The 26436-nt window shown below is 38.7% G+C and overlaps 1 protein-coding gene and 1 pseudogene across 3 annotated transcripts; both read left to right on the top strand.

The window, feature by feature from the left end:
* The first annotated feature begins 12191 nt into the window (after positions 1–12191).
* Positions 12192–15613, top strand: LOC137746172 (pectin acetylesterase 12). Of its 3 annotated transcripts, XM_088680847.1 has the most exons (14): positions 12192–12325; positions 12533–12801; positions 12932–13014; positions 13184–13313; positions 13409–13482; positions 13617–13703; positions 13790–13914; positions 14043–14103; positions 14203–14256; positions 14341–14418; positions 14520–14625; positions 14739–14881; positions 14988–15103; positions 15371–15613. In XM_088680847.1, exons 2-13 carry the CDS (start codon positions 12609–12611, stop codon positions 15075–15077), a joined length of 1224 nt encoding a protein of 407 aa, XP_088536973.1. In that variant the 5' UTR covers positions 12192–12325; positions 12533–12608; the 3' UTR covers positions 15078–15103; positions 15371–15613. The 3 variants fall into 3 exon arrangements, with proteins under 3 accessions (XP_088536973.1, XP_088536972.1, XP_068342353.2); XM_088680846.1 differs by having other exon boundaries at positions 14988–15613; XM_068486252.2 differs by having other exon boundaries at positions 12206–12801; positions 14988–15613.
* A 451-nt stretch (positions 15614–16064) lies between these two features.
* LOC148692203 (pectin acetylesterase 10-like) lies at positions 16065–26431 on the top strand (annotated as a pseudogene).
* Positions 26432–26436: the final 5 nt, after the last annotated feature.

The raw sequence follows: 26436 nt of genomic DNA, 5'->3' as shown, positions 1-26436 counted from the left end.
GCCTGAAACAATACAAATGTCACATGGATTAGTTAGCTGTAAGTGACAAAATTATGACAACATGATTCAAGCTTCGAGTCTTGCGAACAAATGGCATTATGCAAAGTCTAGCTTTAAGTGTTTGGCTTTCCTTGTCAAATACTATTATTGAACCATCACACATACTCAATCTAGCTTTAGAATATGCTCAGATTATGGGATGTTGCTGCTGGAGTAAATGTTCGAGAAGTGGCACATTTCAACTCAAAGGTTTGTTCATGCATGTGCATTTCATATCTTTATTTGTGTTGCATTATGACTAGTTTGATTGTCTAGCCAGTTTAGAGCGCTGACTTTGAGTTATTGATGCGAGAATTATACGCACACAAATTAAACCCTCTTTTTGACAATTGTAGTAAGTATGTAAGTAGGGATCGTTCTGGACCGGGGATTAGGAGGGATTGTTAATCACTTGGATTTGACTCAAAAACGCTAAAAACACAATCTAAAACACTATACTAGACTCAAAGAATGCAAAACTAAACTTTAAAACACTAAGACAAACCAAAGACTCAAAATGCTTTAAAGCATAAACTAAATTGATTTCTAACTAAATTGAACAATAAGGTAAAGGGGGATTTAGGTTTTGATTAAACTAAATGACAGATTGTAAATTAAAGCATAAGGAAATGAAGTAAACACAAAATGAATGAATCAACAGCTAATAAAAAAAGATAGCACAAATGGAGATGAAGCTAGAGATTCGATTTCACCATTGCTAAGTTAAGTCCATGCTTGTTAAGTCAGATTATACTCATCCCTCTACTTATTTCTTGGGTTTGTTTCACTTAGATATGATCAGCCATATGATGTGTGGATTTGATCAAATGTCTCTAATCATGAGCCTAATTGTGATGTGCAACTTTGGTTCCTAATCAAGACTATGTAGTGCACAAGAAACTTCCGCAAAACCAAAGGGAACACTCGGTAGGATGTTTGCAAAACATTCCCTTCATTCATTCACATATCTACCAAGATTATGCATGATGTGTGCTTTAATCTTGGCTAAACAACCTGTGGTTAATTCAAATGATGATGAAGCATTAAAATCAACACACTAAGTCACAATTAAATCGGAGAATGAAACAAGAAATAGATAGATTAAATGAGAATTCCGAATTAACTACATGGCAATCTTGCAAGGCTACATCGAATCCCTAGAGAGAGATTAGTTACACTTCATGTTTACAAAAGGTTTGACATAAAAATATATAACATGAGTGAACATAGGATTAAGAAGAAAGAACCCTTGAAGCAAAACTGATGTCGAAATCCTTTAAGAAATGGGAGAGTGTATCTAATGGAATGAAGCCGAGAGGAAGTTCCTCATGGTACAAAACAAAGAGAATCAAAGAAACACCTAAACATTCCAACAACTCAAACTTGAATTGTATGAACGTTTAGGCCCTCTTATCTTCCTCTTCGTCGTAGCACAAGGTCTAAGGGATGTTGTTGGTGTGTTGAATGGATTGGGGAATTATGGAAATGGACGAGGAGTGGTGTTTGGATTATAAGGGAATGGTAGCTCACGGCAATGAGGGAAGATTGGATGTGTTTGTGATGTGTTGTGTATGAAAATGAGATGTGATTTTTGTGTATGAATGCATGGGTTTTTATAGGGGGAATGGGAGAATATGTGGGTGATTGTTTAAGAGTGAATGTGGTTGTTATGATTGAGAGTACATGTGGATGAAATGATGAAGTAGGAAGGTGGAAATGCATGTGTTGAATTGGTGGTGCAATGATGAAAGAGTAAGTGCATGTGTGTGTGAATGGTGGTGCAATGATGAAAGAGTAAGTGCATGTGTGTGTGAATGGTGGTAGCTAGGGTGAATTATGATGAATGCATGTGGAATAAAGATGGAGAAGGTGGTGTAATGATGAAGGATTAAGTGCATGTGTGTGTGAATGGTGTTTCTTGATGGTTTTGGGGTTGTGATGCATGTGAATGCATGTGGCTAAGGGTTGTTGATTGGGCTCGAGGTTTTGCATGGCTCAAAGGATTGTTTGATTGGGCTAGGCCCTTTGTTTTATGTCCAAAGTGCATACAAGGCTTTCAAATTCGTCCAACACTTTGGCTCCAAGCATATGCTATCCATTCCAAGCCCAATTTTGCTCCAAAATGCTCCAAAATGCATCTTTTTGCTTCCTTAGCCATATGAACCTAAAAACACACGAAAATGGCTTAAACTACTAAAACAATTATGAATTAACAACATAGATGCACGAAAACAAGCTAAGTAAGTCGCCTAAATATGCTCCTATCAAATTCCCCCACACTTAGCTTTTGCTAGTCCTCGAGCAAAACAAAATAATAACAAATAAACAAAACGACACTAAACAAGTAAAACACAACCTAAACCTTCCAACAACCGTCTTAGGGATTTCCAATGCACATGACAAGTTAAAAATCATTATTCTCACAGATTTTAGCCATCTTTACACTTAAGTACATTCTTAATCATAGTCACCACATACTAGTTCACAATTAAGCAATTAAAACACATTTCAAATGTAGTAACATGCTTTAGAGAATTTACTCAATTCCTTACTAGAATGCACTCTATTTTCACACAGATTTTCTGACTACACACCCTACACTAGTTATATGTGAGAGATTGATGTAAACATGAAAGACTAGTATCTCACATATGTTATAACAAAGAAAGCATTTTCTGGATTTACGATAATGACATGAATATGATCTCATGAATGGAATGCTACTACTTAGAATGAGAACCAGTGATTCCATAAGCTCATATCAAATCCAAACTCCACATTATTGAACACATAACGATCAAGATAGAAGTCAAAGGGGTGTAACGGGGCTAGGGTACTGGTTAACAATGAAAGGTGAAGGATAAACAAACATTCTTAAAGCAATAGTGAGCAAAGTATTGAATTAGGCACTTAGAATTCCCTTTAGAGCGCGGAAAACAACTTTTAGACTAATAGGGGAAATTCAAACAACTCTTATTTTTCTTTTTCCTTTTTTCAAATTTTTTTTTTTCTTCTTTTTTTTTTTTTTTTTTTTAGCCGTGCCTATGGCACAACAACTCTCATCAATAATCCTTCCCCCACACTTATTTTCTGCAACATATTAATCAAAAAGGAATTCATTTTCCGTCATGCTTACTATGCTTTAAGAACAAAGGCATGGATGGTCCTATTCTAGGCTAGGTAAGGATAACATGGGTTAACAAAGAACATAGGCTAAACAAGGCTCAAAGGGGTTAAAACTTACAACAAATATGAAATATGGGAAGTAAGGCTATTTGGCTATGGTGGCAACTACACAACTTTATCTTGATATATGTTATGCAATTCAATGCTTTGAATGAAATGGATATAAGTTCTAGCATTTAGTTCTAGCATGATACAATTGCATTCTAAGTAGCAACCAAGCAAGGAATAATGAGATCATGCAACAACTTTAGAAAACAAAGAATCACAGAAAATAACTCTCCAAAGAATGTTTAGGCTCAAGTCTCACAACGTTGTAGCGTTTGTTTGAGTTCCTTCCTTCAAGCATGTTACAAAAACGAATTTTTCTTTTATGATTGCATGTGAAGTCATACATTATAACCATAACCAAGCATATACCAAGAGTAAATCAAACTTTCATCCATGTTTATAACTCTTTTTAACCGTCATGCAATTACAAACCAAATCCTTATCATTGTGTTGGAAGGTACCCTAAGACACAAACACACAAAAACGACTCAAAACACTCTTTTTAGGCTTTTCAAAACATTTTTTTCAAATTTTTATGTGATTTTCGGAGTTATAAAACAAAACACACTAAAACACTCTAAAACAATTTAAAAACACCTTAAAACAGCGAGGAACAACATTTGAAGTTATGGGTGATAAAATCCCACGAATTTGCATTAACAACATTAGTTACCCCCCCCCACACTTAAATCAAACATTGTCCTCAATGTTTTAAGCATAGATTCACACAAAACATAAGTAAACACACAAAAAGCACTTAAACATACTAAACATGGCAAAATGTAATTAACAAAGAGAAGAGTTTAGGGACGCAAATCTGGTTATGGAGTGTAAATTCCCTCTTCTCCTTGGTGATTGCATTGAGGCATTGATCTTGGTGATTCCACAGGCTTTCTCTTGAACTGGTTTCCGCCCATCGTTGATTTTCCTTTGTGCTACATAATCTTGAACTGGGCAGCAGGATTCTTTTGGTCTTCCCCGAAGGTCTGAGCTTACCCCTTTTATCTGTTTCTTTGTTCAATCTTTGTAGGAGTGGTCCCTCCTCTGGAAGTGTATCAACCGTTGAAGATGACTACTCGAGAGCAATGCTAGGTAAGCAATCAGGAATAGATTCCAGGCAGTTGGCTCCAAAACAGAAGGCTGACTCCAAGTGCCGGCTGATTGCTTCTTTCACTTTGCCATGCAAGTAAGAACAAGGACAAAGAAAAAGACAGGGAAAGAGCATGATATGAGATACTTTTGCTTTTGACCTTGATGATATGAGATACCTTTGCTTTTGAAGAAGCGGTGAATGAATCAGCACACTTCAATCCGCCGTTTCCTCCTGGGTCATCTGTACTCCAGGCATCTGGTATCATCTTTGGGGAAGAAGAAAGAATTGAGTATTTCGAAAGGCTTTGCTGGGAGTGCGCCCTCAGAGGTGAGGGAGAGTTGGGCATTTTCTTCAGGTTTTCCTTGCCATAAAAGATGAAGGTCGACATATATAGAGATAATAACAAGTGGTGGTACCATTCTTTTACCTTTGTCGACAGACATTTTGATCCCGCAAATCCGGCTTTTTGAAATATTGGCGCCTCTTCGATTTCTGAGCAGGCGCCCCTTCGATTTCTGAACGACGCCCCTTCGCTTTCTGAAAGACACGTGGTAGTGCAGATGCGGCTCCTTTTGAAAAAGCTGCACGCGTCTTCTGAAAAGCAGAGAAAGCGTCGCCGGACTTTGCGCCTGTCGGCTAAAGATGTGTAGTTGTGATGATGGCCTCCACGTGTTTTCTGAAAAGAAGAAATCTTTTGACAAAGTTGAACACGTCTTCTGAAAAGCCGAGAAAACGTCGCCAAAATTACGCCGGAAATTCCGGTTTTTTGAATCGGTGGACGCGTCGCCTTGGCTTTTTATAGAGGTATCGATCACCGCCAACAAACACACACTGAAGATTTCCCATTCTTGAAAATCGACTCCGGCCCTTTGAAATTTAACTCCATCATTTCTCTTTGAACACTTTTGAAAAATGGCAAACCCATCGAACCTTAGCTTGGAATTGAGCCTTAGCAGTGATACGGGCGCGCCGCGTCAAGGTAACGTATGGCGCCCTTCTTTCTTATCTTCTAACGGTCTTCTTACAGGTGAAGACTCTGTGATGCAGGACGCCACAACAGCTACAATAGTAGCTAGGAACCTCCTCACTCCAAAAGATAGTAGGCTGCTGTCAGGACGGTCCGATGAGTTGGCCGTTCAAGAGTCCCTCGCACTTAGTGTTCAGTGTGCGAGTTCTGTGTCCAACATGGGCCAACGCCTGATTGCCCGCTCCCGTCAGGTGGAATCATTGATGGCAGAGGTGGAAAGTCTTAAACAAGAGATCCAGCAGCTTAAGTACGAGAATAGAAGTTTGCATGTGCTTGCAAATAACTATTCGTCGGGCATGAAGAGGAAGCTTGATGAGCTGCAAGAATCTGAGGGTCGAATTCACAGTGACCGTCAAAGGCTTGCGGCTTATCTCCAGAGGCACCTTTTTCCTGGGTCATCCAGCCCTTGGCCAAGTATTGAGGCCTGGAATGCTCTAGCTCCGATGCCTTCTGCTCCGATGGCTTCCGCTCCGATGCCTCCCGCTTCTATGCCTCCCGCTTCTATGCCTTCCGCTCCGACGCCTCGTAGTGGGGCTTCACGTAAACATCCTTTGTGAATGCTCCTATCTTTTTGCCATGTTTATTTTTATTCTATATATATTTTTTTATTTTTTATTTTTTTTTTATTATGAACATGCTTTGCTTTATTCAGTGCATTGGGTTGCCTCCCAAGTAGCGCTTTCTTTTACGTCTTGCAGCCGGACGAAGAACCCAATCACTCCAGGATATGTTCACGAATCGGATGAAAACTCCGAGTCATAAACTAGTACCTAAAACAAGAAACAAAACAAGATTAAGAATCTGGAATAAAATAAAAAGATCAAACGAAAATAAAACAATCCAAGGGATTAGCAAATTTTCTAATCCCCGGCAACGGCGCCAAAATTTGATGCGAGAATTATACGCACACAAATTAAACCCTCTTTTTGACAATTGTAGTAAGTATGTAAGTAGGGATCGTTCTGGACCGGAGATTAGGAGGGATTGTTAATCACTTGGATTTGACTCAAAAACGCTAAAAACACAATCTAAAACACTATACTAGACTCAAAGAATGCAAAACTAAACTTTAAAACACTAAGACAAACCAAAGACTCAAAATGCTTTAAAGCATAAACTAAATTGATTTCTAACTAAATTGAACAATAAGGTAAAGGGGGATTTAGGTTTTGATTAAACTAAATGACAGATTGTAAATTAAAGCATAAGGAAATGAAGTAAACACAAAATGAATGAATCAACAGCTAATAAAAAAAGATAGCACAAATGGAGATGAAGCTAGAGATTCGATTTCACCATTGCTAAGTTAAGTCCATGCTTGTTAAGTCAGATTATACTCATCCCTCTACTTATTTCTTGGGTTTGTTTCACTTAGATATGATCAGCCATATGATGTGTGGATTTGATCAAATGTCTCTAATCATGAGCCTAATTGTGATGTGCAACTTTGGTTCCTAATCAAGACTATGTAGTGCACAAGAAACTTTTGCAAAACCAAAGGGAACACTCGGCAGGATGTTTGCAAAACATTCCCTTCATTCATTCACATATCTACCAAGATTATGCATGATGTGTGCTTTAATCTTGGCTAAACAACCTGTGGTTAATTCAAATGATGATCAAGCATTAAAATCAACACACTAAGTCACAATTAAATCGGAGAATGAAACAAGAAATAGATAGATTAAATGAGAATTCCGAATTAACTACATGACAATCTTGCAAGGCTACATCGAATCCCTAGAGAGAGATTAGTTACACTTCATGTTTACAAAAGGTTTGACATAAAAATATATAACATGAGTGAACATAGGATTAAGAAGAAAGAACCCTTGAAGCAAAACTGATGTCGAAATCCTTTAAGAAATGGGAGAGTGTATCTAATGGAATGAAGCCGAGAGGAAGTTCCTCATGGTACAAAACAAAGAGAATCAAAGAAACACCTAAACATTCCAACAACTCAAACTTGAATTGTATGAACGTTTAGGCCCTCTTATCTTCCTCTTCGTCGTAGCACAAGGTCTAAGGGATGTTGTTGGTGTGTTGAATGGATTGGGGAATTATGGAAATGGACGAGGAGTGGTGTTTGGATTATAAGGGAATGGTAGCTCACGGCAATGAGGGAAGATTGGATGTGTTTGTGATGTGTTGTGTATGAAAATGAGATGTGATTTTTGTGTATGAATGCATGGGTTTTTATAGGGGGAATGGGAGAATATGTGGGTGATTGTTTAAGAGTGAATGTGGTTGTTATGATTGAGAGTACATGTGGATGAAATGATGAAGTAGGAAGGTGGAAATGCATGTGTTGAATTGGTGGTGCAATGATGAAAGAGTAAGTGCATGTGTGTGTGAATGGTGGTGCAATGATGAAAGAGTAAGTGCATGTGTGTGTGAATGGTGGTAGCTAGGGTGAATTATGATGAATGCATGTGGAATAAAGATGGAGAAGGTGGTGTAATGATGAAGGATTAAGTGCATGTGTGTGTGAATGGTGTTTCTTGATGGTTTTGGGGTTGTGATGCATGTGAATGCATGTGGCTAAGGGTTGTTGATTGGGCTAGAGGTTTTGCATGGCTCAAAGGATTGTTTGATTGGGCTAGGCCCTTTGTTTTATGTCCAAAGTGCATACAAGGCTTTCAAATTCGTCCAACACTTTGGCTCCAAGCATATGCTATCCATTCCAAGCCCAATTTTGCTCCAAAATGCTCCAAAATGCATCTTTTTGCTTCTTTAGCCATATGAACCTAAAAACACACGAAAATGGCTTAAACTACTAAAACAATTATGAATTAACAACATAGATGCACGAAAACAAGCTAAGTAAGTCGCCTAAATATGCTCCAATCAGTTATCTAGGCACACAAATTAAGACAGCTCACATGGGCTTTCTGACACCTTTCTAATGGTGGTCAATTTATGGCTATTGATTTGGCTAGATCTCTTTTGCAGCCAACAAGCTTAGAGTGGCAGAGATTGCCGGGTTAATGCGTTAAAATATATGACTGTCATTGGGACAAGTTAGCTGACGAAAATTCTGATCTCATTGGGTATATTTGTTCCCTAGGGTTTCAAATTTGTTCCGGGGGGTTTAGAACTCAGTTTTAGAGTGAGAGTTGCTTTAAAGGCTTGAAGCTTGCATCTTCTCCATTTATGAACCCTAACTGCCAAATCTTCCTCATGCATTAAACACTCAAATATTGTTTGTTAGGGTTGCATTGTTTTAAGGTTTTGCATTTATGTCTTAGTTTGATTTTAAGCTTTAAATTCATTTTTAGACTAAGCTTTTGGATTTAAGTTAGATTCTTCCTTCAACAGTTTGATTGAAGAACCTAATTGGTCAGTTGAATCCAAATATGTTGTGCATATCATAAAATCATATCTCATCATTGATCGTGTTAATCTCGGTGCCACAAGGTCAGGAGGAGTTGCCACTTTATGAAGACCGAATGAGCTCATCTCGTGTAAGGTAAGGTTGCACAAAGGTAAAACTACTCCTTAGATAGGGATCTAGAAATTGAGCTTGTGTGATCTTTGTATGAACCTTTGTTTACACTAGTGGATTGGACTTAGTGGAGAGTCCCCGGTTTTTTAACCCAGTGGTGGATTTTTTCGGCCAAAAATATCTTGTGTTCAAGTTACATTTATTGAGTTCAAGTTATGCTTATTGTGTCACACATCTCACATACATACATGGTACATATATATGTTGAACATCTAAATGGTATGTGTTTACTGTTATACTCACTTGACACAGTGATAACATGTAACGAACCACAGCCTTGCAGGCTAGGATAGTTTTTGGAAACTGAAATTGGTATTTGAATTTTAGATTTATTGACTAACAAACCTATCTTAGTTGACTAGCGGATTTAACTAGTTAGGCCAGCAGATTAAGATTTTTATAAACAGTTCATTCCACCTAGTACTAATTTCACATTAATTTAATAATCTCCTTCATGACTCCCTTTCGATATTCAATTAATCTCAAGAAACCTGACATCATACTTGAAAGAGATTAATCACATATAGAACAAGTTGTATAAGTTGTAATATCAAACTTCCACCACAAGGATGTCAATATGTATGAGAGAACATGATGGAACTAATTGATTCAAAATAGAAACACTTTATATCAACAATACAGCCGCTTTAATTTAAAAGTCAAATTATGATATCACCGAAATGCTTCCTTAAGTCAAACTGGTTCCTTGTCTTTTGTACCTTTCTTTCCGTAGTACAAGACTACTAAAAAATTAGCATCAAAATCATGAATTAGCCTTGTAATTACCAAATTAAACAAAGGTACAAACAAAATTCTTTTCTTCCAAAATAAACATCTCTAGTGCATGTCATACATTAGCCTTGAATAATTTCTTTTCTTCTCCTCTTATGGCACATAAAAATTAACTGATCAAAACATTTTTAAAATTCTTTAGGCATAGGAAAAACTAACAAACTATGTACAAGTTTGAAAACTTGTGCTTATCAACTAAGTCACATGCTTTGAATGAAATACATACCTCATGCCTTCATATGGTCACCACTTCTTTATAAACATATATGTAATCACATGACCAATCTTAATTCTACATAGAATAGATAAAATACAAATGAAAATTGTCGCTTACTTACTACAAACCTCGTTCACTTGTATGATGTCCTTGTTCTTGCCATAGGATGCTTTCTATCATTCTCATTCAATCCATAAGTCATGAATCAATTTTCACAATTGACTAGTCTTGTATAATTAAATGACTACAGAGATAAGAAAGCAAAATTGTAGACAAAACTAATTGATTAGTCACGCAGATTCCTTATGGAGTTAAAATCATTATAAACATTACTTGAGTTAATATTCCCAAGTCATACTTGAGTACTGGTACATATATAATGCATATATCCAGGGCATAATAATTCAAACATAACCAATAATCCTACGGCATTATTAATGCTCATCCACCAGCTTTATACATATATTTGTGTCTTTGCATAGAAATCATTTCACGCAACATAGGACAATCCAACCCTTTAGAAGAACGACACGCCATTTGTCAATTTTGCTACATATTTGCAAAATTATTTCCCACAGCATGACATGGTTATATATAATTTCCTATACATTATTTTACCCATTCAAATGGAATCAGAAAACCTGCGGCAATCCGTGGGCATTTGAGAGGTGATTAGTGTCCCCTTGTCGCATGTCCACCATGAACGTACCTCACACAGGTGTTCTCGCCCGTGGCAGTAAAGAACCCTCCTGAAGCTGTGGCTGGAGTTGAAGAACCCCTCCTATCTAAAACTTTAACGTTTGGGCCAAAAATACTTAACAATTTGCTGCTAGTTAAAAGAATCTGTAAAACACTTATATGATACCATGTTTTATATATACGCTTCTCAGCATTCCTATGTGATTATAGGATCCCAATTCCTATATGATTTTTTAAAATTCATGCTTCAATTCTATAAAAATTATATATAGATTCGATGCTTCAAAATGTTCAATCATATACCATGGTTACCATATTCATGGACGATGAAGAAATCTGCTTGCTTAGATCATCAATGGTAATATCACAAACATATGTGCTAACACGAGCAGCTGTGAAAATCTTTTTGTGTCTCCAAACGGTACCTTGACTAGAGTCAATAATTCAGATGAATTGCAAAACCCTAAATTTATCATTGCTCATCCTGATCGAATTGAAGTATATTAACGTATACAACATTAAACAGTGATAATCTCACTTCTTAGTCGAACACATAAATCATTGCCCGTTTTGATGCATGTTGCCAAAACATATAAAATTAGGATTCATATTCATGACATACTTGACTAAAGCATGATATGCAATGTATGGATATGCCCTGCAGTATACATCACTATGCATGTATATTATATAATTAATTTAAGCTTCAAGGGATTCAACTAAATATATATACCAATCAAAGTACAATATCATAGACCGTCACGAAGATCGAATTCAATGGGACAAACCATATTGCTTTGGTAGATGACAGGGACCTCTCTTTGGTTTTCCAATGTAAGGTAAGAAAAAATATAACATGCTCACAAAAATTTAAGAACATCAGCGGGACATGTGTGATTAGTAGACTTTCAACGTTTATAATCGAAATATCAATTACTGATTAAGCTGTCTGTTTTCAGTCTCTAAAATTAACTTTTCTTAATAGGTTTTAATCATATGACAAATGGCTCTGATACTTCTTAATAGGTTTTAATCATATGATAAATGGCTCTGATACTATATATAAATCTTGTATGGTTATATAATTAAAACACAAAACAAGGAGTTAGCTAACCTGATCATGAAGCGATAGCCATTGGAGACCAAGCGAAGAGTATGTAGGTTGCGGCAACACCAAAATCTTCTACAAAGCACCTGGTTGGATACAACTACTTTATGAGAAGCGTTTGTTGTGTGTCTAGGGTTTGCAGGTATAATCAAGGACTCTATCAATCTTATTTGTACTACAAGACACCTAATATAATATTGATATCTTATTAAGAGATCAAATCACAATATCTACATTAATATCCAATATTAAATTCTTATTATATGTTGTAGGCCATTTAAGGTTGATTTATATTAGAATAAATCCAACGTATAAACCATATGAGCTGTTGTTATGAATTCAACTATTGTTGCATGCTTATTCTCCCTGTCGGCTATGCTGTCATTTTTGTATTTTCACTTTTGTTTAATCAATGTTTCTGCATATTGAAACTGGTTTTTAACTATGTTTACTTCTGTGTTTATATAATATAATATTTTGGTTGCCATTCGAGGGAATGAATCTGTCTTCTGCTAACTCTTTCTTTTTACTTCCCCTCAGCGATGTGGGACAGCCAACAATCTCATCCTCTACTAGTTTTTACCATGGTGGATTGGAAGAGGACTTAAAGTGTTCGTTTCGAAAAGTCCGATTTTTAGTTAGATCTCTTTGTTTTTCCCATTTCTGGGCAACTTTAGTTGAATAACTCCCAAAGAATTCATTTTCTCTTTTAAATTTTATTTCCTTTTGTGTTGTGATAAGCTGGCCACAGTGAAGTAATAATTCAATAAGTTTTCTGATTTAAGCAAGGGCCAACGTGCATTCGAATCTTTTATCAGGTTAGAATTTGAGTTCCGTTTTTATAGCCGTATTTCGAAGGTTTGGGTGGCAGAGGGATTGAGGCAGGGGAGAGCCATGGTGAAGTTCTTGTGGGTTGGCATTGTGGCAGCACTTGTTTCCAGAGTTTGGGCTGATGGGTTTGTGGAGAACAGTATCAATGAGGCGGTGCCGCCTTTGTGGGAGGAGACCTATGGAAGCTCTAAGGCTGCAAGTGAGATATTGATGGTAGGGCTAACCCTCGTCGAAGGAGCTGCTGCTAAAGGAGCAGGTATGTCATACATTGATGTACTCTAAAACTTTCACAGTTCATAAATTCTTATTCGTTCTAATGCTTGTTATCTAAGTTCTGTCTCCTTTTTTTGGGCTACATTACATCCTTGTGAAATTGGCTCTTGCAGTATGCTTGGATGGAACAGTTCCAGCGTATCATTTGCACCGCGGATATGGATCGGTGGTGAATAGTTGGCTCATTAAGTTTCAGGTTTGTGAGACTAATCAGAAAATTATCGCTATAGGGATAATTACATCATATAGATGGTTCCAGGAAACTCACACTTCAGAGCATGTTGTGAGGCTGAAGTTTTCAGATGACACGTTTTCTTTTAGTTGATTGGTAGCCAAGTAGCCTGCTTGATTCCTTGTTGATGCAGGGAGGAGCATGGTGTAACGATACCAGAAGCTGTTCTGACCGCAAGTTTACACCATTTGGATCATCAACGCGCATGGAAACGGAGATGCCATTTTCTGGAATACTAAGCAATCAAGCTGAACAAAATCCTGGTTTTCGATCACAAACTTAATGGATCTGATTTTTTTTTTTTTTTCTTTCTAGTTTAGCTGTTTTGATCCTTATCTTGTCATATCTGGGATTGTAGAGTTTTTCAACTGGAATAGAGTACTGCTTCGCTATTGTGATGGCGCTTCATTTTCTGGGGATAGCGAAAATAAGGTCTGGTGGAAGTTCTTGCCATTTGCATTTTTTGCACAAAATAGTGATCGTGACCATAATATGGAAGGGACCCTAAATATTTCTATACATTTCGTGTACATCAGATGCTAACATATAGTGATTCTGCATTTTAGAAAGAACATCTGCAATATAGAGGACAGCGGATATGGTTGTCTGCAATGGACGATTTGATGTCAAAGGGCATGTGCGACGCCAATCAGGTACAACATACTTTATCATCCTCAAGATCTATTCCTGTTCCCATGTTATGGCTCTTCTTGCAACATATTAATCAATCATACATTAGGCTCTTCTTTTTGGTTGCTCTTCCGGCGGCCTGTCATCTATTCTGCACTGTGATGAATTTCGGGGCTTATTTCCCACAACCACAAAAGTGAAGTGCTTGAGTGATGGCGGATTTTTTATTGACGCGTGAGTAGTACTATCTATAATGCCTTTACTCTTTTGCTGCATTATTTACATGCAGAGTCGCAGACATGTACTTACTAGCTAGTTATAAACACTTTGATTTTGTTCGGTGACCCTGTATGGAATTGTAGAGTTGACATCTCCGGTGGACGCACACTAAGGGATATTTATACTGGTGTTGTAAGCTTGCAGGTAAATATCTTATTAACTTGAAATTTGTTGTCCTGAAATCCTGGCAACATTTTAAGGAATTCTAATTTGCGCTTATGTAAATTCCTTTGATTATTACAGGGGGTGCGAGAAAATCTACCGCAATTCTGTACTAGTCACCTTGACCCTACTTCGGTAATCAATTTTTTTCCACTTTCAGTTTTCAATTTGAAGATAGGTGGTAGCATAATAAGTTGTGCACTACTTCTTTCTTTGCAGTGCTTCTTTCCTGAGAACTTAATCGCGAACATTACAACTCCACTCTTTATACTCAATTCAGCATATGATTCATGGCAGGTAATTGTTCATTATTTATTTTAATGTCTTGATTGAGAGTTACTTAAAGGACTTTTAATGAAAAAAAATTCATTTCATTGTATTTTCCCACTTGAAATCAGATCTATAACAGTTTAGCTCCACCATCAGCAGATCCCCGCGGTGAGTGGAACAGTTGCAGATTAAACCTTGCAAGTTGTTCGGCATCACAGATGCAAATTCTGCAAGGTGAAATCCCACAAACAAGGAATTTTTTTCAACTCTTAAATCTTGCAGAAGCTTCAGAATTTCAGAAACAAACCGTGTAACTATTGTGACATTATATTGCTGGAATGGAACAGGATTCAGGAATCAAATGCTGAATGCAGTAAAACAATTCTCGGTGTCTAATCAAACTGGGATTTTCATAAATTCATGTTTCGCGCACTGTCAAACGGGGCAAAGTGAATGGTTTTCACATGATTCTCCAGCTGTTGGAAACAAGGTGAGCCTGTATTAACTACCAACACACACAAACAGAAACAGAAACACACGCATTATATGTAGGGCTCAGAGATATCTAAAGTTACAAATGTGACGGATTATTGCAGACAATTGCAGAAGCTGTTGGAGATTGGTATTTTGATCGAGCGGAGGTTAAGGTTGTTGATGAAACTTGCCGCCATTTGGCTCTCAAATGAGCATTGTTTGATCGATTATTTGCATGGTAATTGTATTGTGTTGTCTGCACTATAATACTATCCCTTCTGCTTAATGAAATAACTAAACTGAAATCAATAGAATTCTGTTATCAAAGTTCAAAGACCAAAAAACAAATGAATGAATTGGATAAAAAACAGTAAAACATATGACTAAGGAGAATGCCAACGCATTGTTCAACGAGCGCCTGCAGATGATTGAAGAATATTCTCATTCTTCCATGGTGAGAATAATGATTAGTGTGGTGATACCTGATTCCTTGTCTCCAATACAGTCAATCTCCGTTCATGGTCTGGACACAATTTCCCCCTACTCTACCGGGCACAAAATTCAAGCAGTGTACCTGGAAGTATGATGATATTTAGCGTTGGATGCGTATACTTGGCCATTGTCATGTAGTTCATGTACATGTTTCAGGGATGATTTGTATTTTTACATAACCATAATCTATATATGTATTTTGTATACCAATGTATAGAGAAAATGGAGCCAATTTTTAAGCAGAATCCGTTCATCAGTAGCTGGAGTAGGATCTGCTCTTGCAAAATTAAGAAGAGACGTATCTCAGTAAAGTAGGCACAATCAAATCTCCATTATCCCAGTTAAGTGTCTCTTCCTAATTAAGTGGAAACATGGCGATAAATCTCCACAATATTAGTATGCATATCGTTGACGATATGTAGTCCATGTTGTAGCCAATCCAGCTACAATTCAGCGGGATCCCGCCATAGAGAAAATTGACCCTGAAAAATATCTGAAGATTGCTAGGAATTTGATTGTCTTGTTTATCAAAATCAGTGTGATTGTTACATACATGACTTGGCAAACACTCTGTCCTTTACGAACTACTTACACCTTTAGTTGTGTGAAAAAGCTGAATCCTATTAAAAGATGTGTAAGATTTAATCAAGGATTAACGTACATTCCCAACCTTTCCGATTTAGGTTTTGAGCTTCGTTTTCATAGCCATGATTTCAAAGGTTTGAGTGGGGTAGAAATTGAGGCAGAGGAGATCCATGGAGAAGTTCTTGTGTGTAGGCATTGTGACAGCACTTGTTTTCATGAGGCAGCACCGCCTTTGTTGAAGACCTATGGAGGAACCTCCAAGGCTGCAAATGGCATACTGATGGTAGGGCTAACCCTCATCGAAGGAGCTGCTGCCAAAGGAGCAGGTATGCATGCACTGATGCATTCAAGAAAATTCGCAGTTCTTTTTTTTATTTTTTTTGAAGTTTTGTTATACAACGATATATAAAGAATTTTCACAGTTCTTAGTCCTTGTCCTTAATGATAGTTAATTCTTGTTAGTTTGAGTAATGTCCCAATTTTATTATGGTAAATTTCGCTCTTGCAGTCTGCTTGGATGGAACAGTACCTGCTTATCATTTGCATCGTGGATATGGATTGGGGGCGAATAGTTGGCTCATTCACCTTCAGGTTTGTGAGAAGAAACTCACACTTCAGAGCATGTTGTACTCTCTCTCTCTCTCTCTCTCTCTCTCTCTCTCTCTCTCTCTCTCTCTCTCTCTCTCTCTCTCTCTCGTTCTTTTTGTTTTAGTTATCAGATTACAAGTGTTGGATTTGTGACCAAGTGGACAACAAGACAATATAACTTTGGCTATAAAAATTATAAACAAAAGAAGGTGGGAAACACCTTCCTTGTTTTGGGGAGGAAAAAAGGGAAAAGACCTTTGCTTTTGAAAAAGTTTTGTTCTCTTCTTCAACACCGGTGAGTGTTGTTTCAATAAAAAAGGATAAGTTGGTTTTGAAGAAGTAGAGAGAAAGATAGAGCTCATTTTGTTTTCGGTTGAGAAGAAAGAAGAGAGAAGAAAGAGCTTTTCTTCAAAGAGCAGAGGAGAGAGCATTCGGCTCTCCCATTTGAAATAGTGCTGCTCTTTCCCATTTGTTTGTAATTCCCTTTTGTTAGTGATCACTCAATCAAAGATATTTGTGCTACATTTTGTGGCTTTTGCGAGAGAAGGAATTTGGTATATGTTTCCATCTTCTCCAATTGTTCTTTGAGAGAGTGAGAGCTATTGGGTGTATGTGGGCTATTGGGTTTGAGAGTTAAAACTCTATTTGTAATCTCCTTTTGACATTAGTGGAATTTCCTCGCCGTCTCGGAACTGGATGTAGGCTTACGCCGAACCAGTATAAATCCTTGTGTTATTTTGGATTATTTGTCTTGTCATATTTTGCCGTGTTAGCTTTGGTTTCATATTTAAAGCTTCCGCACAACAAGTGGTATCAGAGCTCTGGGTTTCGACTTGGGGCTTTGTACAAGTATGTCTATGAAACCATCGAATATGTCGGTGAAATATGATATTGAAAAATTCAATGGGAGGAATGATTTTAGCCTTTGGCGGGTTAAGATGCGAGCTGTGCTAGTTCAACAAGGGTTGCTTAAGGCGCTACAGGGTGTGGAAGCCTTGCCACAAGATTGGTCTGCTGAAGAAAAAGAAGACGCTTTGAATCGAGCACATAGTGCAATTATGTTATCACTATCTGATGAAGTTCTTCGTGAGGTGGATAATGAAACTACTGCAGCTGGTTTGTGGCTTAAGTTGGAGGGTAGATATATGACCAAATCCCTCACCAATCGTTTATATTTGAAGCAACGTTTGTACACTCTCCGTATGACTGAAGGTACGCCTATTCAAAATCATCTTGATGAGTTTAATAAGGTTATTATGGATTTGAAAAGTATGGATAATAAAATTGATAATGAGGATCAATCTTTGATTTTGTTGTGTTCTTTACCTCCTTCGTATGCAAATTTTGTCGAAACTTTGTTATATGGGAGAGATTCTATTTGTATGGAGAATGTAAAAGCCGCTTTGAATTCAAGAGAGTTAAAGAACAAAGTATTTGGAAATTTGAATGATTCTCATTCTGAGGCTTTGATAGCAAGAGGCAGAGATAGGGAATATGGTTCAGGTAGTAATAAAGGAAATTTGAGATCGAAGTCTAAGACCAGAAACAACACATGCAACTATTGTCGCAAGGAAGGGCATTGGAAAGTTGATTGCCCAAAACTGAAAGATAATGCTGGTGCGAGTGCGAATGTCGTCGATGACGACTTCGACTTTGTTCTATGATGACAGTTGGCTACACCAGATTTGAAATTTGTAAAAAAAAAAAAAAAAAAAAAAAAAAAAAAAAAAAAAAAAAAAAAAAAAAAAAGAATCTGGTGTTGTGGGTACTCTTAAATCTCTCCACTACATATGGAGATTTAAGAGTTTGTAAGGATTCCTTGTTATGATTTGAGAAAGTTGCTTAGTAGCCTCTATGTATGTTTGTGTTATGTCAATTGCTCTTCATCGGTGTTTTTTTATTGTTTTGGATATTGGTATGGTTTTGCTTTTTTGGTAAAGTTGAATTCAGTGAGGGCCAATTTGTTGAGTTCTGCAAGTTTGGATAGTGAGGCACCACACTATTTTGGATACACCACATGCACTGCAGAACATTTGTGGGGAACCCTTGTGTAGAAGGCAAGTTATATGCTTTCTAACTTTGTTTGGGCTATGGACATTTGGTTGGATTTGTTTGCCACTGCTATTTGGTCTGTTGGTCTCCATCATCTGCAATTAGTTTTCTTGAAGACTCCAGTTGAGGTATGGTTTTGGATCTCCTACTGATTATTTGAATTTGAAATTTTGGTTGTCCTGTTGGTGCTCATGTGATGATGCTAAACTTGAGTGAAAGGCATATTTTCGTATGTGGTATGTGAGACTTTGTTGCCAAATTTGTAATCAGTTTTGACTTGGAGAATGTGCCATGCTATGTGAATGAGTCTATTGGTGCAGTTTAAGACCATGGTGTTTGTGAGCAGGTGGAGTTCATTGTGTGTCCAACTTTGGTATGGTGTACTTGATCTTTTGTTGGTGATATTGAAGAATTTCAGTTCTTCGTTTGAATCACCTTTTGTTTTGATCAAGGCACTTATGGTTTGCAAATTTGGAGAAGACGGTAGAGAAATGGTCTACTTTTGTTGGCTTTGGTACAGTTTGAGTCGAGGTGGAAATTGTTATGAGCACTGGTAAGTTTGGGGAATTTGATTTAGTTCCCGTTGTCTTTAGTGTGTACTTTGGGTGCTTATGGTGATTGTTGATTCGATTCTCTGTGATGCTTTCGGAACTTGGTCAAGGTGGAGATTGTTGGATTTGTGACCAAGTGGACAACAAGACAATATAACTTTGGCTATAAAAATTATAAACAAAAGAAGGTGGGAAACACCTTCCTTGTTTTGGGGAGGAAAAAAGGGAAAAGACCTTTGCTTTTGAAAAAGTTTTGTTCTCTTCTTCAACACCCGTGAGTGTTGTTTCAATAAAAAAGGATAAGTTGGTTTTGAAGAAGTAGAGAGAAAGATAGAGCTCATTTTGTTTTCGGTTGAGAAGAAAGAAGAGAGAAGAAAGAGCTTTTCTTCAGAGAGCAGAGGAGAGAGCATTCGGCTCTCCCATTTGAAATAGTGCTGCTCCTTCCCATTTGTTTGTAATTCCCTTTTGTTAGTGATCACTCAATCAAAGATATTTGTGCTACATTTTGTGGCTTTTGCGAGAGAAGGAATTTGGTATATGTTTCCATCTTCTCCAATTGTTCTTTGAGAGAGTGAGAGCTATTGGGTATATGTGGGCTATTGGGTTTGAGAGTTAAAACTCTATTTGTAATCTCCTTTTGACATTAGTGGAATTTCCTCGCCGTCTCGGAACTGGATGTAGGCTTACGTCGAACCAGTATAAATCCTTGTGTTATTTTGGATTATTTGTCTTGTCATATTTTGCCGTGTTAGCTTTGGTTTCATATTTGAAGCTTCCGCACAACAACAAGTTCATCTTTCCTTTTAGTTATACTCTCTCTCTCTCTCGTTCTTTTTGTGGCAGGGAGGAGGTTGGTGAAACGACATCAGAAGTTGTTCTAACCGAAAGTATTCAGCGTATGGATCATCAGCACGCATGGAAACAGAGATAGCATTTACGGGAATACTAAGCAACGCAGCTGAAAAAAAATCCAGGTTTTCTCCTCAAACATAATACTCAATTGTTAAACCGATACCTGCGTCTCCTTTTTTTCTGTCTTGATCCTTATCATGTTTAGGAATGGGATTGCATTTTTTTTTCAACTGGAATAGAGTATTGCTTCACTATTGTGACGGCACTTCTTTTCTTAGGGACAGCGAAAATCAGGTGGGTATTCCATTCTTGCCATTTACACTCCTCCAGAATATAGTGGTAGTGATTACAGTTGTGCTGAAAGACAAAAGGGTGAGCAATAAAGATACAAGCTTAGGATCTCACATCCAGCTACCGGAATCAAAATTGACTTACTTGTATAGGAAGGTAACTTACGTATCTGTTTATATATGTAAATGTGAAGCTAAAATATAACGATTCTGCTTGTAGGAAAGAAAACTGTCACTTAGTGGGAAAAGGCTTTGTTGTTGTTGTTGCTTGTAGGAAAGAAAACTGCCATTTAGAGGACAGCGAATAGGGTTGTCTATAATGGAAGATTTGATGTCCAATGGCATGCGCAATGCAAATGAGGCTCCATATTCTTCTTGATTATTTTTGGCACCACAAATGCCCCTACACATGTTGGGCTGCTCGTAGGAAAAGGCAGTAGGTATAGAGATCTTCTTGCTTTAGGAAACATAAGATTATTTCCTATTTTGATGTAGATTCCCTCTTTAATTAGAAATTAGATCCTTTTAGGAAAGGGAAATAAATTTCTCTCAAAGAATATTTAAGTCCACCTTAAGTGGATTATTAAATCAACTTTGGAAAACGATTTATTCTACCCTACAAGAGAGAGAGAACTATAAGCAGACATGCCGCGTAGCCTATGCAGTCGTAGGTGTTGGTGTAGAACTTTACAAAGTTGTTAGCCATAGGGTCAGCAGCCGAACACCTTACTTACAGAAGTAGACAAGTATGCGTGACCACTAGGCTGTTAACCTTGGCTTTCTCCAATTCCATAGGTTGTGTAGCTTGGCAAAGGTGAAACTTATCGACTACGTAGCATGTCGGCAATAAATAAAGCTTCGTATATACACGCTAGCTTGTTAACCTTTCACAAAAATGTATTGTTGTATAAGCCCAGCATGGCTTTACTACTCGAAGGGCAAGCCGTAGGCAATTTTCTGGAAACCGTAGGCTACCTTAGTGCACTCAGTAACAGCTTTAGGGTTCTAGGGCAGTCGTCTGTAGGGCATACTACGTAATGTGCCCCCTTCATCTCTGGGGCCCGATTGCCTACGAATTAGGCCAAAAGACCCAAAATCCTTTAGCTAGCTAAGCCTTGAAAAAGGCCATTGTGGCTACTTCTAGGAATCCAGGCACAAGCCATCATGCACTTACTTATACCAGGGCAGCCCGACTTATCCACGTCTAGATATTCAGAGTGTAAGTTTATCCTCTCACCTTGGAGAGCAGACCCATGTGAGTGTCGGGGAATTGATTTACCATCTCGCACTGGAGAGCAATTAGTTTATCCTCTCGCACTAGAGAGCAGACCCAAATGGGTGTCAGGGAATTGGTTTACCCTATCGCACTCGAGAGCATGGTTGGTCCCTCAGGGGGCGCAATTTCTGCGATAAGTCCCTAAGAAGGGCACGATCTTCTTTTGAAGTGCAGAAGTGATCCGTTGTTGTAAGCATGTAGCCAAACCAAGTTGTAAACTACTTCTGAATTCCTCATTGAAAAAATGAGTGAAACGAACAAGAACTTAGTTGTAAGGTAAGAACTGCATAACAACTGGATAGTTATCGATTTATGAAGTAGTGCCCATTGAGCTGCTTAAGTCTTCAGGCTTTGATGTAGTAGGAGGTCACGTATGGGACTTCCTCAAATTGTAGGCATTCCACTACGTTTCGATTTCTTTGTCATTCATGGTGGCAAGGATGTAGCTACTATTACTGTCTACTTTACTGATCTTGTACGGACCTTCTCAGATAGGATCTATCTTTTTGGAGCCTTCTATGCGAATAGTGATGAAGGCTTTTAAGACTAGATCTCCGGGCTGGAACTGTCAGATCTTGGCCCTTTTGTTATGGCTGGAGAGGAGCTGTTGCTGGTAGACTACGATGCAGGTAATGATATGTTCGCGTTTTTCCTCTGCCAGATATAAGCTTATGGCCATCTCCTTACTGTTCTGCTCAATGCTTGGCAGTAGAGTGCTGATACTCGGTTTGATGACATTGGGATGAATGATTTCTTCTGAGCCAAATGCTAAAGAAAAAAAAGTCACATCGATTGCTCGTCTTTTGGTGGTGCGATATGCCCATAGATCGAGGAGTTCGTCTGGCTATTTTCCCTTTTTATCGGTGAGGGATTTCTTGAGGTAGTCGAGGATCATCTTGTTGGATGCTTTGAAGCCTAGAGTGATCGACTTCTCGGGCATCAAGCCGTCTAGGGTGACAAGGACTATGCCTGCTCCCGAACCTTTGTAGTTAGATGCGTCATCGACATACAAATGTCAGAAGTCTCTATCAGTTGAAGCAGGCGTGGCTAGGGCATGCTAGGCTACCCCCGAGGTGTTATTGGGTCATTCTGTTACGTCTTCTAGGCTAGGCGTGAAGGCGCAGTAGGGAGCTATGGAGCCATCGTTGGGTTGTCCTTTTACACACAACATGAGATGCTCAACTATCGATAAATGTTGCTTCTATGTAGGATCTTTTGGGGCGACGAGGACAAAACTTGCTTCTGAGTGTGTTCTTCTAATGTGTGTCTACCCTTAGAGCTCATTTTGGGCCAAGTTGTTGCGTTCGTCAGAAAATTTTGCATCTGTCAGTGTCTACGCTTTTATCATCGTGCATCTGGATTAGGCGGAATAATGCGTCATGAGGATGACTATGTGCATCTGAAGGTAAAATTTGAGCTTCTAAGTTGCAACAACTGTCGTCAAAGTTAACTTTTGAATTTCTGGCAGCATCGAGGAGAGCTTTTGAACTGTGGAATACAGGTAATCGAGCCCTCAACTGTTTTCGTATGATGGTAACGCTTATTGCTGCTTTAGATACCATCAAACATGCGAATAAGTCATCCGCTGCTTCCGGTTTGGATAGACGGAGGTGATGTCGGGTACTTCTTCAAGTCCTTGAATGTGCATCGGCAAGCCTCATCCCAAAGTGCATGCTTCTTTGCTAGAGCGAAAAAGTCTGCCAGAGTTAGACTTTCTTTCATGATCAAGTTTCCAAACAGCGGGTGGTTTGCTGAAAGTCCTTTTTGGAAAGTTGTTCTAGCTATCGAGTCACTGCATCCAAATATCCTTGCTTTCTCTGCTTTGAACATCTTCACATAGTCGCGAAGCGACTCATTTGGATTCTTCTTGACGTTGAACAAGTGGTCGGACTTCTTCTTAATCGAGCAATAGGATGAATATTCTTTGGTGAAAACCAAAGAAAGTTCGTCGAAACTCCGGATGGATTGTGGTGGTAGGGTGTAGAACCAATCTTATGCCTTTCTTTGTAGAGTGATGGCGAATATCTTGCACATAAAATCATCGTTGTTTCAATAGCGGATCATTATGCTTGGGTAGTGCTTTAGATGTTTCTCCAGGTTTTTATCCCCTTTGAAAAATGTGAAATATGGCATGCTGAACTCACATGGAGGCTTTGCCTGCTCGATCTCCTCCATGAAAGGTGACCTGCTTATGTTCGTTATGTCCCGTCGTAGTGCCTCGTCGGTAACCTCGTTACGTTCGAAATCGCGCAATCACTTGGTCAAGAATCTTTTTACTTCTTCTTGAATTTGTCTTTATTGGGGTAGCGGAGCTCTGGACTACCCTCAGTTGTGACTTGCTGGTCTAGGCTACTCTTCCATGTGTTTGACTCGCCTATGCCATAGATATGGTGCATGTGATGCGTTCCTAGCAGGCAAGCGAATTCTTCGCAGGCTGCCGATTGAACTTGAGCCGGAATTAAGTGACTGATTTTCTCCGTTCGTCGTGCTGCCTACTCCGATGTAAGGTGGAAGATGCTCTTTGTGAGCTTAGCCGCGAATGAACACTTCGCCTGGAAGGTTGCTCATGTTGACTTTCAGAGTGTGGCCCCAGCAGTGAATGTATGCTCATTCGTAGGCTTAGTTGAAAGTGCACACTCCTTCGCATGCTAAGACGGGAGTACACGCTATCTCGATGGCCCAGTCAGGAGTGTACATTGCCTGAACACTTGGTTCGTGGCTGGTCAAGTGGTTATTTGCCGGGACGTTGCTGAAGAGGTTCTTCGTCTGCACTTGTCCTACTTCGGAACACCTCGTTTGGAACACGTTGCATCTTAGTGCACTGCAAGAGCTGGTTCACCAAGGTTGTATGTTGTGCAAGGGCACTCGTCAACTCTATGACTTGTTGAGACAAGTGTTGTTCTCCATTTGGGTTGGAAGAGCTTGGAAGGAATGTGTCTCCTTGAGCAATGGAAGTGTGGCAGACTCCGGAGTGCGAAATTTGAGTTGGAAAATGTCAAATCCGCGGAGAAATGTGGTAAAAATGCCCCCAGTTTGATCGTGGGCTTAGAAATTTGAAGCCAGGACGGTTGAACCAATCTTGGACCAATTTGGATGCCTGGAAAACCATAGGAGAAAGCTGGGCCGCGGGAGCAGGCTAAGCCACATGAGTAGGCTAGGCCACGGAAGTGGGTTGCTCAGCGGGAGCAGGCTGGGCCGCGAGATCAGGTTGGGCCACGAAAGTGGGCCGCTCGACGTGTAGCGCACACGGGTGCGAGGCTTGGGCTCGACTTGACAACGCGTTGGGTTTGGACGGCACAGGCATGCTCGGCTATAGCTTAGGCCCTTGAAGGTTGAAGTAACACGGCTTGGGTCGTGACCTTGGAGCCATGGGTTTTGCGAAAGGTGGCTACCACGGTGATGCCTCGTGGGGGTGTCATTCCGCTTACCGTTACGTTAAGCCTTATAGATCACCACAGTCTTAATCCTTGAACGTTGGAATTTCCATTTGTCGAGGTTTCCGAATCTTTTGCCATTGTACTTTTCTTTTACGTTTTATCAAAGAATTTTTAGAAATAAAGATTCCAAGAATAAGAACATACGAAAAATCTACAAATAAGCAAAGAAACAAAAAACCTTAGATGCAAGAGTCTTCTACAAGCATGTAACTCAACTCTCAATGAAAGCACCAATTTGTGGATGCAAATTTCTTCTTCCTTGTTTTTGGACAAAATTGCACCTACAAAACAAATAACATCTTTGGTCAAGGCTAAGAGCCTCACACGCCCATGATGAATGGGAGGGCTTTGGCCGAAGAACCTTCGATACCAAAGTTAAAATTTTGAGGGAAAAGTGTTTGGAGAATTTAATAAGAGTGTAAAACTTAGGTTTTTAGAGAAAATGAGGTAATATATATAGGGCATGGCCAACCCCCTTTGGAGAGATGGTAACCGGCCCTTTGTGGCATTTTTGGGTGTAATTGGTAGTTAATTAGCCACTTAATAGATTAATTAGGTAATAAATCAATTAATTAGCTAATTAATATAATTTGAAATGAATGTTTTGGGGGTTACCTTGTGGAGAAGATTTGATGAGGATGGATGAAATAGGTTTTGAATAAATATCTATTTTAGGCACTCTTGACTTGATTGTAGGATGATTGTCCACTGAGCGCGTAGGAATTCCGGTGTTCTTAGAGGGTAATTTTGTCTTTTTACTCTAGAATCCACATGTCACCTATGTATTCTTCTTAATTATTTTTGGCTCCATAATTCTGTAGCTAGTCACCTTGATCCTACTTCGGTAATCAAGATTTTTTTCCTCTTGCAGTAATTGATTTGAAAATAGTGGTAGCATAAAATAAGTTGTGCACTACTTCTTGCTTGATAGTGCTTCTTCCCTGAAAATTTTATCGCGAACATTACAACCCTGCTATTTATACTCAATTCAGCATATGATTCATGGCACGTAATTGTTCATTGTTTTTAATAAGGTCTAACTTCACAATTACTAAATGAAGTTTAATGAAATAATTCATTGAGCTGTATTTTCCCACTTAAAACCAGATCACATACAGTTTAGCTCCACCATCAGCAGATCCCCGTTGCGAATGGAAGAGTTGTAGATTAAACCTTTCAAGTTGTTCTGCATCGCAAATGGAAATTCTGAAAGGTGAAATCCCACATATCAGATGAACTCTTAAATCTCGTGACTCTCCAGCTGTTGGAAACAAGGTGAGCATGTTCCAGCACAGAAGAAAGACACACATATAGTTTGAATCCAATGTTATTTTGTGTGCTGGATTATTGCAGACAATAGCAGAAGCTGTTGGAGATTAGTTTTTCAACCGAGCAGAGGTTAGGCTTGTCGATAAAACTTGCCGCCATCTGGCCCTCGAATGAGCATA

Source organism: Pyrus communis, chromosome 12 (assembly GCF_041283825.1).
Source record: "Pyrus communis isolate YQ-2024b chromosome 12, ASM4128382v1, whole genome shotgun sequence".
NCBI classification, from domain to species: domain Eukaryota; kingdom Viridiplantae; phylum Streptophyta; class Magnoliopsida; order Rosales; family Rosaceae; genus Pyrus; species Pyrus communis.
Note: the sequence above shows the minus strand (reverse complement) of the source record. Positions and strands in the feature narration are given on the sequence as shown.